The 17,761-nt window shown below is 42.9% G+C and overlaps 1 protein-coding gene across 3 annotated transcripts in view; it reads left to right on the plus strand.

The window, feature by feature from the left end:
• LOC307132893 (butyrophilin subfamily 1 member A1-like) overlaps positions 1 to 17,761 on the plus strand; it is a 127,503-nt gene that overhangs the window by 69,162 nt on the left and 40,580 nt on the right. The window contains exons 7-10 of one of the 3 annotated variants that reach the window (XM_079827491.1): positions 8,468 to 8,575; positions 9,498 to 9,539; positions 12,636 to 12,692; positions 12,910 to 12,936. In XM_079827491.1, the coding sequence (XP_079683617.1) occupies positions 8,468 to 8,575; positions 9,498 to 9,539; positions 12,636 to 12,692; positions 12,910 to 12,936 (234 nt within the window). The remainder of the gene's footprint in view (positions 1 to 8,467; positions 8,576 to 9,497; positions 9,540 to 12,635; positions 12,693 to 12,909; positions 12,937 to 17,761) is intronic. The other 2 variants (XM_079827492.1, XM_079827493.1) reach the window with 2 other exon arrangements.

Here is a 17,761-nt window from a genome sequence, read left to right on the forward strand (position 1 = left end):
GCTGGGCCTCCCCGTCCACTTTTATCAGATTTTATAATTTAGATGTCCTGGCATTATAGGCTAGGCTTCTTGCTGTGTATAGATTTAACCCCTTAAGGCTCGAAAAGTCCGGTCTGGGTTAAATATTGTATAAGTCATAGCACATTCCTTATACGCCTCGAATTATCTGGCCATTCATTATTCCTGGCCCGACTATGTCTGGTCTATACATTATATTATTACACGTATATCGTATTCATTCTCATTAAGGGCCCGACTCAGGTCTGGCTCATTTTGGGACTTCTTGATATCATATTACGGGCCCACCTAGGTTGGCCTGTGTTTGGTGTCGTCGGCTTTAGAGCCGTTAAGCAAGCACGGCGTTTTGCATTGGTCCCCCATAGCGTTTTAGCAAAACGCAATACGAGAGTACTCTCGTAAGGGAACGTTTCGGTTACTAACGTAACCTCGGTTCCCTAAGATGAGGGAACGAGTATTGCGTTTTGCTTGCCGTGCTCGCTTACTTGCTCAGGAGTCGCTTCAGTCGATTAACCTGACTAACCTTGCGAGACAGGGTCTTATATACCCTTGGCTATGGAAATTCTGTTGCCCCTTGTTTAGAGTTTAGAAGGACCTGATTGGTCCGTCCTGCCCCACGATCTCGCCATAGGTTGCTGCAGTTGCAGCGGCACAGCCAATCAGCACGCAGCTGCTTCCTGCTGAGAGTTGTGCAGCTGCACTGCGTGTACATGGTATTTTTGGATAAAAATTTGCTTCAACATCTCGAGGAAAGGAATTCCCCCATAGCGTTTTAGCAAAACGCAATACTCGTTCCCTCATCTTAGGGAACCGAGGTTACGTTAGTAACCGAAACGTTATACATTTACCAGACTGTTAATAAATTGTTACATTTGGATTTATTCTGACTTACTCTGGAATTATTAACTATCTATAGTAGATTATGGACAGGCATAATTTCAACAAAGGGTTAAACAGAATAATTCCATGTATAGTTAAACTATTAAATATAAATGACCAAATAACCAATTGGCATTCTTACCTAAATTCGAGATTATGATAAAATGGAGTCAGATAAAGATGAATTGGAATTAAATCCCTTTGCCCCGCTGAAGAGACAGAACGCCTTCACCCAATAGACCTTCACCCACGGATCGTTAGCCTTCATTGGGATGATTGGGCGGGCCTTACAACTTCAAGCGTGGTAACGTTATAGGTTGCCACCTGTGCAATACGTTTTCTGAGGCTCACTTTTCGCACAGTCACAGTTTCTGAGATTCTTCGAGTCCCACTCCACCTTTCATTTTGAGTTTCCATGTTTCGCTGACCTAATTGTGATCAGGATAATGGGGATATTGAACATCCTAACCTTGGTCGCTGCATCTATGACCAGTGTATTCTTGATGGGACACGTCCTCTGGAAAACTGCAGACACTTTCCGTCTGCCTCTGTCCCTCCATCAGTGGCCACGAAGCTCCTAAGGTGCTGCACTTCTCAATCAACTGTCCTTAAACCATCAGTGGAGCATTGGTCCATATACCTCTCACTCTCATGGATTGGTCTTTTCTCCACTGATTCACGGTCCAATCTAGCCGGCCTCTGGGACGAGGCTGATGGTCTCTTGCAGTCGCTGTGTCTCAGCTGACGGAGATCACGTATTTCAATTTATAATCGGGAATGCTGTCCTATGGTAAGGCAATTGGTGAGGGTATACTAGAAAACTGATGTTACATCAGATATAATGTTGAATAGACCCCATGAGAGGGAGGAATAATGCTTAATTAAAGTAACACGTTTGCTTGCTTGAAGATTAAAATAATTACAAATGTAGATTCTGCCTCCTGCAGCCCTGGAAAAAAGACAGAAAATTGACGGGGGCTTGCGTGTTTGTACTTTGAATATTGTTTATTAAACAAAAGTAAATAAGTCAACTATCACAAACTATGCATCATTTGAAAGCTAAAACACTCCAGATTCATGTTCTGAACTTGTTTTTGCAATAAATACACCAGAAAGGAAAGGGTTAAATGAAATGCTAAAGGTAAACATGAACAAAATAAACACTGTACTCATCTTTCATCTCCTATTGTAAATTCTGTAAATAGTTGCTTTAGTTTTTCAGTAACTGTATATTCATTATAATAAGCAGTTTATTGCAGATTTATATGAATGAAAACCTCTCTTAACAATTACAAATTTCTGAAACAAATGGCCTTTTTTGAAAGGATGTCTAGACTTTTGAGAGTATCATCCTTAAATTTGAATCAAAACAAATTTGAATCAGACATTCAGTTTTATATTTAGGTTATTTCCAGGCCTTTAAAATTAAAGTCTCATCCATTTATCCCTAAATGAATTTTAAAAAAATTAAAATGTGAGTCACTTACATGTATATTTTATCTTGTTTTACTCTGTTCCTATACTACTTTGAGTTATTATGACTCTTGGGTAACAAAATTTCAAGTGTTTAAAATAAGACCAGATTTATGAATATAGACCATAGGGTTTAAGAGCTGCAGACATTTTTATTTGGGTATGTCGTTTTCAGAAAATTCCCAAAAATAGGGGTGCAAGTTAAGAGGTTAAGCAACAGCATGTACCAATGTACTAAATAAGCTTAAAGAAATGCATGTTGCTGATAGCCGGATAAGCTTAAGACACAATATGCAATAACCAAAAGCCTCAGCAACAATAAGTTTCCAATAATAAACAAATGCCTTAAAGGGTTTCTTCCATTAATGACTCACCCCAATATTGTTCCACACCCGTAAGGCCTCCGTTCATCCTCGGAACACAGTTTAAGATATTTTAGATTTAGTCCGAGGGCTTTCAGTCCTTTGAATGTAAGTGTATGCACACTTAGCTGTCCACGTCCAGAAAGGTAATAAAAACATCATCAAAGTAGTCCATATGTGACATAATTTGTTTAGTTAGACTCTTTTGAAGCGTCGACAATACATTTTGGTCCAAAAATAACAAAAACTAAGACTTTATTAAGCATTGTCTTCTCTTCCGGTTTAGTTTGAATCTGCGTGCACGATGCCACAGTGACGCTACTGACGTAAGACGCTGTGACGTGTTATCTAATGCGATAGCAGAAAGAAGTTAAGAAAACTTAGCTTAAAAGAAAATCTTATCTCGACTGAATTAGTTCTTGATGCAGTCACATTACTTTAGCAAGTTTATGAGCAGAGAGTCCATGCCATAATGTAATGATATGTGAAGCAATGCTTACTCCAAATCAAGCTGCTTATGCGGGTCGATGCACACATTCTGATGTGAAATTTGTGTGGGGGAAAATCCTTCCATCTGTTTGAAAGCTGTGTTTGTGATGAACTAGAAGGCTGTCTGCAAATGTCTGAGCGACAGAGTGTTTAAAGCTGTCTTGAGCAAGTGCCTCATGTCAAACTAGAAGCGAGTGTCTGTGTGACAGTAAGCTGACTTAACACACGTGAGTGTATGGAATAACTTCTGCCTTGATTAATCAGTAGTGGGAGGAGTTACGGATCAGCTGAGCGCCATGATGGTCTGCCAGAACTACGCTTGAGCTCCATTCATTCGCTCAGTGTGAGCATTAGTGATGACGCCTGATGAAGAATCACTGAAGGAAAGAGGAACACACATCCATGTGGTGATCAGTGTTTTCTGTAGTTGAGCTCTTGACTCTTATGTTAGGTTTTTCTCTTTAACTGTGTGTTCAGAAAACACTTTTACTGCATCAGATTAAGTCGAGACAGAATAACATCTGATGATGTCACCTGTGTTTAATGATGACATCATTATGAAGTGGTCTGATGAACTGGTGTTAATGGGATGAATAATATCGGCCGAAAATATCGGCCCGCCGTGCGCGTCCCACTTCAGATCCTGAGAGATGGTGGTGCCCAGGAACCTGAATGACTCTACTGCAGCCACAGTGCTGTTCATGATGGTGAGTGGGGGGAGTACAGGGGGGTTTCTCCTAAAGTCCACTATCATCTCCACTGTTTTGAGCATGTTCAGCTCCAGGTTGTTGTACCTGCACCATAGAACCAGCTGCTCCACCTCCTGTCTGTACGCAGACTCGTCACCATTCCGGATGAGGCCGATAACAGTAGTGTCGTCTGCAAACTTCAGGAGCTTGGTGGAGGGGTCTTTAGAGGTGCAGTCGTTGGTGTACAGGGAGAATAGCAGTGGGGAGAGAACACATCCTTGTGGGGCACCAGTGCTGATGGTGCGGCTGTCGGACATGATTTTGCCCATTCTGACTAGCTGTTGTCTGTCTGTCAGAAAGCTGGTGATCCATTGACAGACAGAGCTAGGGACAGAGAGCTCGGTCAGTTTGGTCTGAAGCAGTGATGGGATGATGGTGTTGAAGGCAGAGCTGAAGTCCACGAACAGAATTCTCGCATAGTTCCCTGGTTTGTCCAGATGTTGTAGGGTATAATGCAGTCCCATGTTGACTGCATCATCCACAGACCGGTTTGCTCTGTAGGCAAACTGCAGGGGGTCAAGCAAGGGGTCAGTGATGTCCTTCAAATATGCCAACACCAGTCTTTCGAATGACTTCATGGCTACAGATGTTAAAGCCACAGGTCTGTAGTCATTGAGTCCTGTGATCTTTGTTTTTTTGGGGATTGGGATGATGGTGGAGCGTTTAAAGCATGATGGGACTTTGCACAGCTCCAGTGATCTGTTGAAGATCAGTGAGAAGATAGAAGCCAGCTGGTCAGCGCAGGTTTTCAGACAGGCTGGTGAAACACCGTCTGGGCCTGGTGCTTTCCTTCTCTTTTGTTTTCTAAAGATCTGGCGCACATTATCCTCACTGATCTGAAGTGCAGGGTGGGAGGAGAGGGGGATGGCTGGAGGTGTTGATGGCTGTGTAGAGAGATGTTCAGGGCGGGTGTGAAGTGTCTGATCTTGGTTCTCAAATCTACAATAGAATTGATTTAAGTCTTCAACAAGCTGTTTATTGCTCTCGATGCTGGGGGGTGGTGTCTTGTAGTTGGTAATGTCTTTCAGGCCTTTCCACACTGATGCAGGGTCGTTGGCAGAAAACTGGTTTTCCAGCTTTTTGGCGTAGCTCTTCTTAGCCACTCCAATCTCCTTTGTCAGTGTGTTCCTGGCGTGATTAAACAAGATCCTGTCCCCGCTCCTGTAGGCATCCTCTTTGGCCTGACGCAGCTGTCTGAGTTTTGGTGTGAACCACGGTTTATCGTTGTTAAATGATAAATAAGTCCTGGTAGGGATGCATAAATCCTCACAGAAACTGATGTATGATGTAACAGTTTCTGTGAGCTCGTCCAGATCGGTGGCAGCAGCTTCAAAAACACTCCAGTCAGTGCTTTCAAAACAGGCTTGTAAGACCTGCTCTGTGTCATTGGTCCATCTCTTTACAGTCCTTATTTCTGGCTTAGCAGTTTTAAGTTTTTGTCTGTAAGTTGGTAAAAGATGGACCAGGCAGTGATCAGAGAGTCCTAGAGCTGCTCGGGCGACAGAGCGATATGCATCTTTTATTGTAGTGTAGCAATGGTCCAAAATATTATTGTCTCTGGTGGGGCATGTGACGTGTTGTTTGAATTTAGGCAGCTCACGTGTGAGTTGTGCCTGATTAAAGTCTCCTAGAATAATAAAAACAGAATCCGGGTGTTGTTGTTCTGTGTCTGTTATCAGATCAGCCAGCAGTTGCAGTGCAGTAGTCACGTGTGCTTGTGGTGGAATGTAAACACTTCCGAGTATGAACGAGGAAAACTCCCGTGGTGAGTAAAACGGCTTACAGTTAATGAACATCACTTCCACATCAGGACAGCACATCTTCTTTAACACAGTTACATCCGTACACCACCTTCTGTTGATGTAAAAGCATGTCCCACCGCCGCGCGTTTTCCCTGTTAACTCCGTATCGCGATCCGCTCTGAACAGCTGAAAGTCCGGTAGATGTAACGCGCTGTCCGGAATGGCTTCGTTCAGCCAGGTTTCCGTGAAACACAGAGCAGTAGAGTTTGTAAAGTCCTTGTTTTTGCTTGAAAGCAGGAGAAGTTCGTCCATTTTGTTTGGTAGAGAGCGGAGATTCGCCAGATGAATGCTTGGTAACGGCGTTCTGAAGCCGTGCTGTCTAAGCTTAACGAGCTTGCGTTTCTTACAGTGCCCAAACAACGCTGTTGCTCCGCTGACTACAATATCCAGCAAAACGTCAGAAAAATCAAAAACAGGTTGCAAATTAGGTGGTGTGCACTGCCAAATGTTTAGCAGTACGTCTCTTGTGAAACTTACAGTTTCTGACAGACATAAAACAGGACAAACTAACAAAAACAGCAAAACAACTGGAGAGCTCCACACCGAGGCAGCCATCCGCGGCGCCATCTTGAGATCGGAAGGATCTCAAGCTCGTAAAGCAAGCTCGTACTAGCTCATAAAGCTAGATCTGAAAAAGCTGAAAAAAGGATCATGTTCCTGCTGCACCTTCAGAAGAAGTGAGTGTAACGTTTTATTAACCTTTATATTAATCTTTGCAAATCGCTTGCACGCTTCACGATGAATGCGGTTAAAGTTTACAGGGTAAGTTACATTACGGCATTCTTTCTGTGTATGACGTTCTCAATATAATTCATAATCCCACGTTTATAATGAACAACGCGTTATGTTTGTTATTACAAACTGTGTACGCGGGTGATAAAGTTAACGTGGTAACACTACACTAAGCTTACTTTTGTAGATGGTTTATAACGGTGTCTGTTACTGATTAAGAAGTAATGTCAAAAAAAAATCTTATAACATCAATCTGTCAATGAACTAACGTATACATCAGTAAACACATAGCAACTACGCTACTCTGCCAGTACAAAGATAGATCAAAGTGACATGACGTTAACCAACCATTCAGAAACGTCCTGTTCGAACTTCAATGGGTTCGTCATCTTGTTCCTGGTCCGACTCCAGTTCAAAATGATAAGGTTGCTCAGATGTGTCCTCAGAGACTCCCGTTGCCATTATTTCTCGAAAATATACCCTCAACTGTTGTCAAGGCAACACTCCACGTGTGTTGTGGTGTTCCACAGAGCAGAGGGGCGGGGTGAGCAAAGCTCATTATCATTTAAAGTCACATGCACTAAAATGTCTTGCTGAAAACAAAGCTGTTTTTGACCAGGTAAAATTTGTGTTTTCTTACAATACTAATGAGAATTTTGAATTTAAGTATATTACAAACTTTTCATTTAGACCAGGGGTCGGGAACCTTTTTTGACCAAAGAGCCATTTTTCCATTTTTGGTTAATGCATTTTTCCAATAGAGCCACAGTAAAAAATAATATGAAATTATTATTAAAAAATATGCTTTTTTTCCCCAATAAAATTTCAACAATAGTAATTATTAGGTCCATAACTAAAAACAAACACATATGCAGCGAACAATAAATAAGTTGCAATATGGAATTAATTGTGCTGGGCTTTGTGAGGTTGAGTTATAAATCCTCTTTGTGTGTGTGTGTGTGTGTGTGTGTGTGTGTGTGAACATCTACTGTGTTTACGGGAATACTCGACTTGGCATTTTGATATATTTCTGTAGTCTATTAATTTGACGTGCAGCCGAGGACAAAGCTGTGCTTGTCCGTGTTGCGCTCGGAGCGCGTGCACAGCATCCTGTCAGTAATTCAGTTGTCTTTCACGAACTTATCGCGCTTTTATCATTCATTTTCATCAACTGAAATCTGCTTGGATTATCATAAATACACATTTATTTATCACAAGGGTCTCTGCGGCAAAAGCGAAAGTACCCACGTGTGAAATGTTTCGAAATGTCTTTTTCCACCAGCAGACCACCAGTTTCAATAAAAGGATATAGTTTGTATAGCCTACTTTTACATTTTCGCTGCTGTTCTAAAAATGGTTTACGGTTACCTTAAACAAGCCACAGCTGCTTGAATCCCAGAGGAGAAGCTGTTACCACAGAAACATAAGTGGGTATTGATTGCTGTCGCGAGACTCGTGACACTCGCTAACAGCACTGAACGCGCACGGCCGGTACAACTTGAATATTAGTTATTAATTATCATACGTTTCATTAACTTCGGTAGGCTGTACAACAAGGGAATTGTAATTGGCTGCTTTTTTCTGCAGAGAGCCCATCTCTGTTGATGTGTCTAATTTCTTTTATCGATCATTTGTTGGTAAAGGGTGAGAGACCTGAGCCACATTATTTTTGTCAAAGAGCCAGGTGTGGCTCGCGAGCCATAGGTTCCCGACCACTGATTTAGACACTAAAGAATCATATTAACATAGTACAAAAATGGCATTATAGGACCCCCTTTAAAAAATCTTCCGCTGACATCAAGAAAACATTTGGACATTTTAACGTTCCCATAACCAAAACAATGTTTGGAAAATGTTCTTTGAACAGAAATTTGTCAGCTGGGTAGCAGCATTAGGTTTATAATAGAATTATTTAAAAATATATATGTAAAAATATGCTTGACTTAATTGCTTTGTTTTGCAGATAATATGTTTATTTCTTGGAGGACATCAGTCATCCTGATTTCAGTTTTTGTTGTGCTCATTGTGATTGCTGGGATACTGATTGCTCTGTTTGCTCATAAATACAGAGGTAAAGTTCTTGTTTTATTATTATTTGATGCAAATAAATAAGGCATCTTGGGAATTTTTAAAAACATTTTGTATTTTTTTTCTTTTTCTGAAAGTCATGAACAATGTCATTTCCACCACATCTATAATGATTGTGTATTGTGTTTAATATCAATCTGTGATGAAAACTTTAAACAAGATTGAATGAGTTCACGTTTGACTTGTTGGCTGGTTTCCAGTTAAACAGGTTGAATTTTAATTTGCATTTTTTATACAGTGGGATCAGTTTCAATGTCTGCAAACACTTAAAATAATATAATTAGAATATGTTTTTACTAGTGCTCTCAGTGTATATACACTCTAATGTGTTCACTAATATTAAAGGGTTAGTTCACCCAAAAATGAAAATTCTCCCCTGATTTACTCATCCTCAAGTCATCCTAGGTGTATATGACATTCTTCTTTCAGACGAACACAATCTGAGTTATAATAAAAAAGTCCTGGCTCTTCCCAGCTTTATAATGGCAGTGACTGTTGTGTCGTTTTTAAAGTCAATATAAGTGCATCTATCCATCATATAACTGCTCCAAAGAGCTCCGGGGGTTAATAAAGGCCTTCTGAAGCGATGCGTTTGTGTAAGAAAAAACGTTATAGACTAAAATAACTAGCTTCCAGCGGTCAGCGGTACACAAGTCGACTTGTGCTAAAAGAGTGACCCTTGATGATATGTTTTGTTTTGCTCTGTCCTCAGCGCTTCTGCGTTCGCCAATACACATGCGTCAAGGGTTCAAGGGTCAAGGGTTACTCTTTTAGCAAAAATATTTAATTAACAGACATTGTCTGAATTAAACTGGTCCTGCAATTTGTAGCTATTGTAACTATATGTGAATTTAATGCTTCTGTTGTCTGAATTCTGTTTTCTCTTGTTTTTAAATTTTCTTCAGCACAAAGGCAACTGCGGGAAGAGAAGAACAGAATACAGCAGGGTGAATCTGTGTTTATTAAGTTACTAATTTAAAGTCTGTTTTCAGCCATAAATGTGATTTAAAGGGTTTCTGTTGAGTTTTGTGTGTTACTATTGTGTGATGAAGAGTTTGTGCTTCAGTCCAGGATGAGCAGAGAAACACTGATGTTTAAACGATGTTTCTAGTTTTGATAATGTTTTGTTTAGGGGTGCACCGATCCGACTTTTTCAGCCCCGATACCGATGCCTGGGCTTTGTGTATCTGTCGATACCCGATACCGATCCGATACTATTGTTGAATTAATAATAAACTGTATATCTTCCACCTTATACCTTCCTTCAAGAGACTAAAGGCACCAGACTTTACTAATCAAACATACAGTAACTAAGACAAAATAACAGATGTATGTAAAGTGTTGAATTCTTATTTATTTAAAAAACAATTGTGCATTCAAATCTAAAATAGAATGTAATCAAACTTCTTTAAATAAATAAAATGTAGCAGTGGAAACAAAAAACAGTGTATTGGTCAAACATACAATAGTAATCTGACAGTTACCAAACATTTTTTACACTACAGATAATTGTGTTGGTATATAATCATATCAATATTAAAAAGTAGCATTAAATTAACAAATAGCCTAATTTTCTGCCATATGCAATTTAATAAAAATTATCAGCTAGCTAATAACATCTTTGTTCTGGTTTCACTCCAGTCTAAATGATTGTAGGCTAGGCTATTTATTTTACTACACATTGTCAACAGAAATAAGCTGAAATTCTGTTGATAATTAAAAATAATTCTTACTACCCACTCTTGCTAAAGTGGGTAAGCACACTTGTGTTCTCATTTCGGATGTGTTCTGAGTAAATGATTAAACTGATTCGTGAGTTCAGTGTTGGACAGGGCCAGGTTTCCTAATAACGATGTCTCCTAGCTCTAAAGAGCGTGTTCTACGAGCGAAGTTACGATCAATCGCAGCAATTCCACGTGCGTTTCCCAAAAATGTACTTAACATGAACGCGCGAGAACGCGCTCTAAGTGCTACTTAAGAGTCGCTGTCCATTTGCGAAGTGCTGAAATATAACCTTATATGGAATCGTTTCCTCTGAAGTTTCACCTAATAATTGTCATCTGATGTGGATTAGCAATCAAGACACGTGTATATATAAAGCACCTACAGGCTGAGGCACTGACAAAATGGCTGGACAAAAAAAAAAACAAGAAAAGATACCTTTCAAAAAGACGAAATAAATATCCTCATTTAATTCAGATGTGTATTTATAATTTTTGCTGTGATCATAAAGTCAGTTTCCACAAAAATATTAAGCAGCAGAATTGTTTTTTTTTATCAACATTGATAATAATGAGAATATTAAAATAAAAAAAGATAATAAAAAAAAGTGTAAAATAAAGTACAATCAAAACCTTATAGTATTATCACAATACACTTGAATAAAGTTAAAGGTGTAATCTGCCGGTTGTCCTGTAGGTGACCTCATAACTCTGTCTTCTTACGATACACTTAGAGCTTTACGATTACTCCAGAGCACTCGTAGATCTACGATCATTTTCAAGTGCTACTTAAGTTACGATGCTTTTGGGAAACAGACCTTAATATTAAGATCACTCGTATGATCGTTTTTACGATCAACTTAGGCTTACGATGCTTTTGGGAAACGCAGCCCAGATCAGTTGTTCCAACCAGTCGTTAAAATGATTCGGTTCAAAGGAGTCATTAGGGTCGCGAATCGGACATTAGCAGACGCATTGTGTGCCAATCCCGTCTGTTAGAACATTACGAAAGATTTATCAACACAGAAAACACTTCATAACTGGATATAATTTGTTTCCCGTTTATTGAAAGTATGCTTTATGTCAGCTGGTCAGAGAAAAGGACAAAATTGTCAGAATGTGTCACGTGCAACATGGTTTCGGTCTTCCGACCTTTTGATTTGGATTAATATGTGAAATATGAGAGAGCTAACACCTAAAGGCCTGTACACACCGGGACGAATATCGCGCGCGCTTACCACCAGTGTTTTTCGTGACGTTTTTCGGCGCGTCTTGAGTGTTCACACCCAAACGATTTTCACTGGTGATGCGCCGACGAGTGAACGTGCAAATTCAGTAGATGCGCTCCTGGTACACAAGGTGGAGCTGAGGCACTTTACTCTTCTGACACTCGCTTGTCACACAGAAGAAGAAGAAGAGAGACAGTATTTATGTGCTTGCCAAAACCACAGACATATTATGTCTATGGCCAAAACCATTCACACACTTTTTACTAACTGGCAGGCAGCATTAGCAACTCATCTTCTTTTTGGTTTATATACTACATATTCGTCGTATCAGTGTGTGCTCGGCAAGACCGTTTTGTGCTTGAGCGCCACCAAGTCGTGTTTTACTGTAACTTCAGCAGCTCCAGACACGTGAACTCATTGGTCGGCCAGTTTTTAACGCACTGCGTCAAAATAAAAAAACTAACCCGAAGCATTTTTTTTAAAAATGACGCTTTTATGCCTGACGTTTTGCGCGTCAGTGTGCACACTCACATTGGAGCCCTTTGATTAGTCACCAGGTGTTAAACGTCGGCGATAAACGTGCACGAAAATCGTCCCAGTGTGAACAGGTCTTAACACAGATTATTTTAAAGACCCAGAGAGTGTGCGCGGGGGAGGAGCTCTCTGATCGCTCTCTCTGTCACTCAGTCACAAGCGCAGCATCTCTTCTACATCACTCGTAAATCACAATAACTCATAAATGTAGGCTTTGGCGGGACAAAAATTTGTTTTGGTGGCCGCCAAAAAATGTTCAATGCAGGAAAATTGCAGTAATACCACCTCCCCTCGAAACATTTAAGTTACTTTGCAGACATTGCAAACAGCCAACGAACTAGTTGGCGTGGAGTGAAATATCTCCTCCACACAGCCGACTCTCTGGCTCGCTCCATGTTGCTTCTAGCATGCAACACACGTGAAGCTGACGAATGACGTAGGTTCTGCTGCGATGAATAAAAAAGAAAGAAAAAAAAAACATAACATAAATGATCATAATTATTGTTTATCAGTTATAAAACATGATGTAATTTCAATGTTATTTTCTCGTCTTTTTCAGAATTTTCTTTAGAACGTGATCAACTTTTACAAAGTCAGAAGATGATTATAACACAAGGTGAATTTGTTTATATGGCTTTATTAAATTATTAATTAATTTTTAATCATTTTGCTAAACAATGAATGAATACGCTGAGTGCACATTCGTACACATATACAATTCATTATAGTTAAAAAGTTATATAAAATATAAAATCTTGGATTTTGATCTCATTATTGATCTAAAGATGAATTCTGTTATGAACCCTTTATAACTTCATACTTTCTGTTTTTAGATGTCACACGTTTCAGAAAACACACGGGTGAGTAAAAACTATTCATGTTCTATGACATAATTATTTATTTTAATCATTTTAATTCCCCAAATTCATCCTCATGTCAAACATTTATTTATTTAATGTTTTTGAGAGTCTGGTTTAATTCACTGCATAATCAATGATTCAAACACTAAATGATGAGATGTAGTTTATTTGTGCCATAAGAGAAAAACATGAAAAGCACGACAAAAAAATTAACACAAGGCGATCCAGCGATAAACAACAACATAGAAAACAACCTCAAGTGAAGCAGGAAAAACACGAGCAGAACAATCAGAACATTTCACTCTATTAGATGATAGACTTGGTCAGTGATGTGTCATAACTGGGGCGGAGTCGGCTTGGAGGAAAACAGTCCATTCCCCCACACTGGAAAGGCATCGTGTTAACCCAGTGTAACCTACATAGAATCACTTCTGCTGCTTGACAGAGCAAAATATATAGAAATCCTGAGGTGTATTGAGTCGAATTGTCCGTATCTGTGACTGATAAACGACCCAATGGAATGGCCACAGGTGTAATTTTCGTGTCAAAATGCATTCCCCAAATATTACATGACATGCCTACTTCATAAATCACCCAGTGTTTCGATGAAGATGTTTATTCAGTATTCCTGATTTTTGTGGATTTAAAGTATGCATTACATACATTTAACATTTTAAAATGACCATAAAACTTGTCTTGGTCTATGAAATGGATATTTTTCTGAATATGCCTTGTGTTATGCAAAGGGCGTTTGCTTAAGATTGTTTGAGCTAGAATAGAAACATGAAATGTGCCTATTTACCGCAGTGCCACCTTTAACAAACATTTGTCAAAAGCCTAAAATTCAGTTATGATGAGCTCAGTGACACGGGTTTAGATCAAGTTTAGACATCCGTCAGTTTTCTGTTGTCTTGAATGCATGTGGCTTTATCTGTTTATTCATTTGTATTGTTCGTACAGCCTGAATGAATTCCTCGTTCAGCATTTACAGAGGTGTCAAGTAACGAAGTACAAATACTTTGTTACCTTACTTAAGTAGAAATTTTGAGTATCTATACTTTACTGGAGTAATTATTTTCAGCCTACTTTTTACTTCTACTCCTTACATTTTCAAGCAATTATCTGTACTTTCTACTCCTTACATTTTAATAATAGCCTCGTTACTCCTATTCCATTTCGGCATGTTTTCATTCCGGCTTGTCATTAAAAAAAAAAAAACTATCCAGATAAATCGCGCCATCCGGACAGAGTGAATTTGATTGTGGTTGGATGAGAAGGATAAACACAAACCATTCTGACACCCTATTGGGTTGTAGACGATCAATCACGCCTGCACCTGCACAAATCACACACCATGTTGCCAGATAGGGCGGGTTCTCGTGGACGAGCACGCACTTTCAGCCAATCAGTGATCAGCAGGCAGACGAGCTCATTCATGACTTTAGCCGGGTTTTTAGCGCGATAACTCGTAGCTGTATATTCCAGTGATGGCTATGACAGCGGCATAAATGTACCATAAGTTGTATCTACAGTAAAGAGTGGGAGAGTGACTCAACTCTCAAACGTGAATAACGTCTCGGTTACGGATGTAACCCTCGTTCCCTGAGGAGGGAACGGAGACGTAACGTTAGTGACTAACAAATGGGGGTTTCGCTTAGAAGCCTATCAACTTCGAGTTTTGAGAAAATGCCCAATGGCGTGCCAATGCCATGGGGCATGCAGAATTTGCATACGTAGCTCCGCCTCACTGCGTGAGTATATAAGGAAGTACGAGGCAATATCGCATTATGTTACCTGCTTGAGGAGCCAAGACTGAACTCCTGCGTTCCAGGCAACACAGCTCGATGTGGCAAGGGGACGTTACGTCTCCGTTCCCTCCTCAGGGAATGAGGGTTACATCCGTAACCGAGACGTTCCCTTTCGTTCAGTCACTACGACGTAACGTTAGTGACTAACGAATGCGGGTTCCCAATATAATCCCGCCACTCAGCTGTCTTCCAGTGCCCTGCGTAAGTGTGAGTACCCTGTCGTAAGACTAGTACGGACGAAGGACTCCCACTTAACACAGGAATACCAAGGTACACTGGGAAGCATATCCCAGTGAGGGAATGCCAAAGATGCCTACCCGTGGGGAGGACTTAAGAGACACATATGACCCGGAGAGGGTTGCATATGGAAGATCTCTAGGGTACCAGCCGAAGGTGGATTTTTAACCCTAGGGGTGGCGGGGACACGCCAAGGGAAGAAACCCGCTCACTGCGGAGACTTACGGTGAAATACACATGTGGGGGTCGCCGGAGGGGAACCATGCACATGGGGCACCTGGCCGGACATGAGGGTCTGGGCTCGAAAGGGCAGACTGAACTGATGTCGGCGTCGACAGTGCTGGAGGAGCTCAGGGCTCTCGGGGAACTCACCTGAGGAAATATCGCACGTATCCAGTCCGTGGAGTGGAGTGGCGAGCAAGCGAAGACACCTGAACCTGGTCCATCACCGGCCCCTCGGGGGGGCGAGTACATAGTCGGACACTGGCTCCACTCGGAGATTGTAGAATCTGGCGAATGTGTTGGGTGTCGCCCAGCCTGCAGCTCTGCAGATGTCTGCTAGCGAGGCGCCATGCGCTAGAGCCCAAGAGGAAGCCACACTCCGGGTGGAGTGTGCCCTCACACCAAGGGGACATGGTCGGCCTTGCTGCTGGTAAGCCAAAGCAATGGTGTCCACTATCCAGTGAGACAGCCTTTGCTTTGAGAGAGCACTTCCCTTCCGCTCTCCACCATAACAGACAAAGAGCTGGTCTGAGGTCCTGAAACACTGCGTCATGTCTACGTAGGCGCGAAGGGCGCGTACTGGACAGAGCAATGCCAAGGCTGGGTCTGCCTCCTCCAAAGGCAGCGCTTGCAGGTTCACCACCTGGTCCTTAAACGGAGTGGTGGGAACCTTGGGCACATATCCAAGCCGGGGTCTCAGGATCACGTGAGAGTTAGCCGGCCCGAATTCCAGGCACGCTTCGTCAACCGAAAATGCCTGCAGGTCCCCGACCCTCTTGACTGAGGCCAATGCGGTCAGCAGAGCCGTCTTCATAGACAGAAACTTAATATCAACCGACCGCAAAGGCTCAAAGGGAGGTCTCAGCAGAGCAGTTAACACTACTGCGAGGTCCCAAGAGGGTACGAGAGGAGAGCGAGGAGGATTCAGTCTCCTAGCTCCCCTCAGGAACCTGATGACCAGGTCGTGCTGACTTACCTTTTTGTTCTCCAAGAGATCGTGGTGGGCAGATATTGCGGCCACATATACCTTGAGGGTGGAGGGAGACAGCCTTCGCTCCAGCCCCTCTTGGAGAAACTCAAGCACGGACCCGATCGGGCATTTCCAGGGGTCTTCTTGGCGGGAAGAGCACCAGGTGACGAAGAGGTTCCACTTCAACGCATAGGCATGCCGAGTGGACTCTGCCCTAGCGGAAGTGATGGTGGCGACCACCGTAGGTGGTAGGCCACTCAAACCTGCCGGGTCCCGTCTAGGAGCCACACGTGGAGGTTCCAAAGGTCGGGACGCGGGTGCCAATGGGTGCCCCGTCTCTGAGTAAGGAGGTCCGGTCTCAGAGGAATAGGCCAGGGAGGGGCTGTCGCAAGGAGAATGAGTTCGGGGAACCAGGTCCGGCCGTGCCAGTACGGGGCGACCAAAAGGACCTGCTCCTTGTCCTCCCTGATCTTGCACAGAAGCTGTGCGAGTAGGCTCACTGGGGGGAACGCATATTTGCGTAGGCCCCGCGGCCAGCTGTGCGCCAGTGCATCCGTGCCGAGCGTGCCCTCGGTCAGGGAATAATACAGGCTGCAGTGGGAAGAGTCGTGGGAGGCAAACAGGTCTACCTGTGCGTCGCCGAACTGTTCCCAAATCAGCTGAACCGTCCGGGGATGGAGTCTCCATTCTCCCGGGAGAGGCTGAAACCGCGAGAGCTCGTCGGCTGCGTGGTTCAGGACTCCCGGAATATGGACAGCACGAAGGGACCTCAGGCGCTTCTGACTCCATAGGATGAGATGGCGGGCGAGTTGAGACATGCGGCGGGAGCGTAGACCGCCCTGGTGGTTGATGTACGCTACTACGGCCGTGTTGTCTGTCCGGACAAGCACATGTTGGCCCTTCAGCAACGCTCGGAAGCGGTGCAGGGCGAACCGTACTGCCAGCAACTCGAGGCAATTGACATGCAGGAGGCGCTGGGGTCCTGTCCAGGAGCCCGCGGCTGCTTGTCCATTGCACATGGCACCCCAGCCCGTGGCAGAGGCATCCGTCGATACGACAACATGCCTGGAAACTCGTTCTAAGGGCACACCGGCCCGTAGAAAGCTGAGGTTCGACCACGGGGTGAGTGTCTGTAAGCAGGCCCGAGTGACTTGGACCCGGAGCGTGCCAGACTGCCATGCCCATCTCGGGACTCGATCGCGAAGCCAGTGCTGAAGCGGTCTCATATGAAGCAATCCGAGCGGCGTTACCGCGGCTGCAGATGCCATATGCCCCAGGAGCCTCTGAAATAGTTTCAGTGGAACCGCATTCTTGCTCTCGATTTGTCGGAGGCAAGTCAGCAGAGACTGCGCGCGCTCGCTCGAAAGCTGCGCGTACATGGCGACCGAGTCGATCTCCATACCGAGAAAAGAGATCCTCTGCACGGGGCAAAGTTTGCTCTTCTCCCAGTTGACCCGAAGGCCCAGACGGGTTAAGTGGTGGAGAACCAGATCTCTGTGTCCGCAAACCTGCTCTCGAGAGTGGCCTAGTATGAGCCAGTCGTCGAGGTAGTTCAGGATGCGGACCCCGTGCTGCCAAAGGGGCGCAA

The sequence above is a fragment of the Gobio gobio genome, assembly GCF_949357685.1.
Source record: "Gobio gobio genome assembly, chromosome: 1".
In the NCBI taxonomy this organism is placed as follows: Eukaryota; Metazoa; Chordata; class Actinopteri; order Cypriniformes; family Gobionidae; genus Gobio; species Gobio gobio.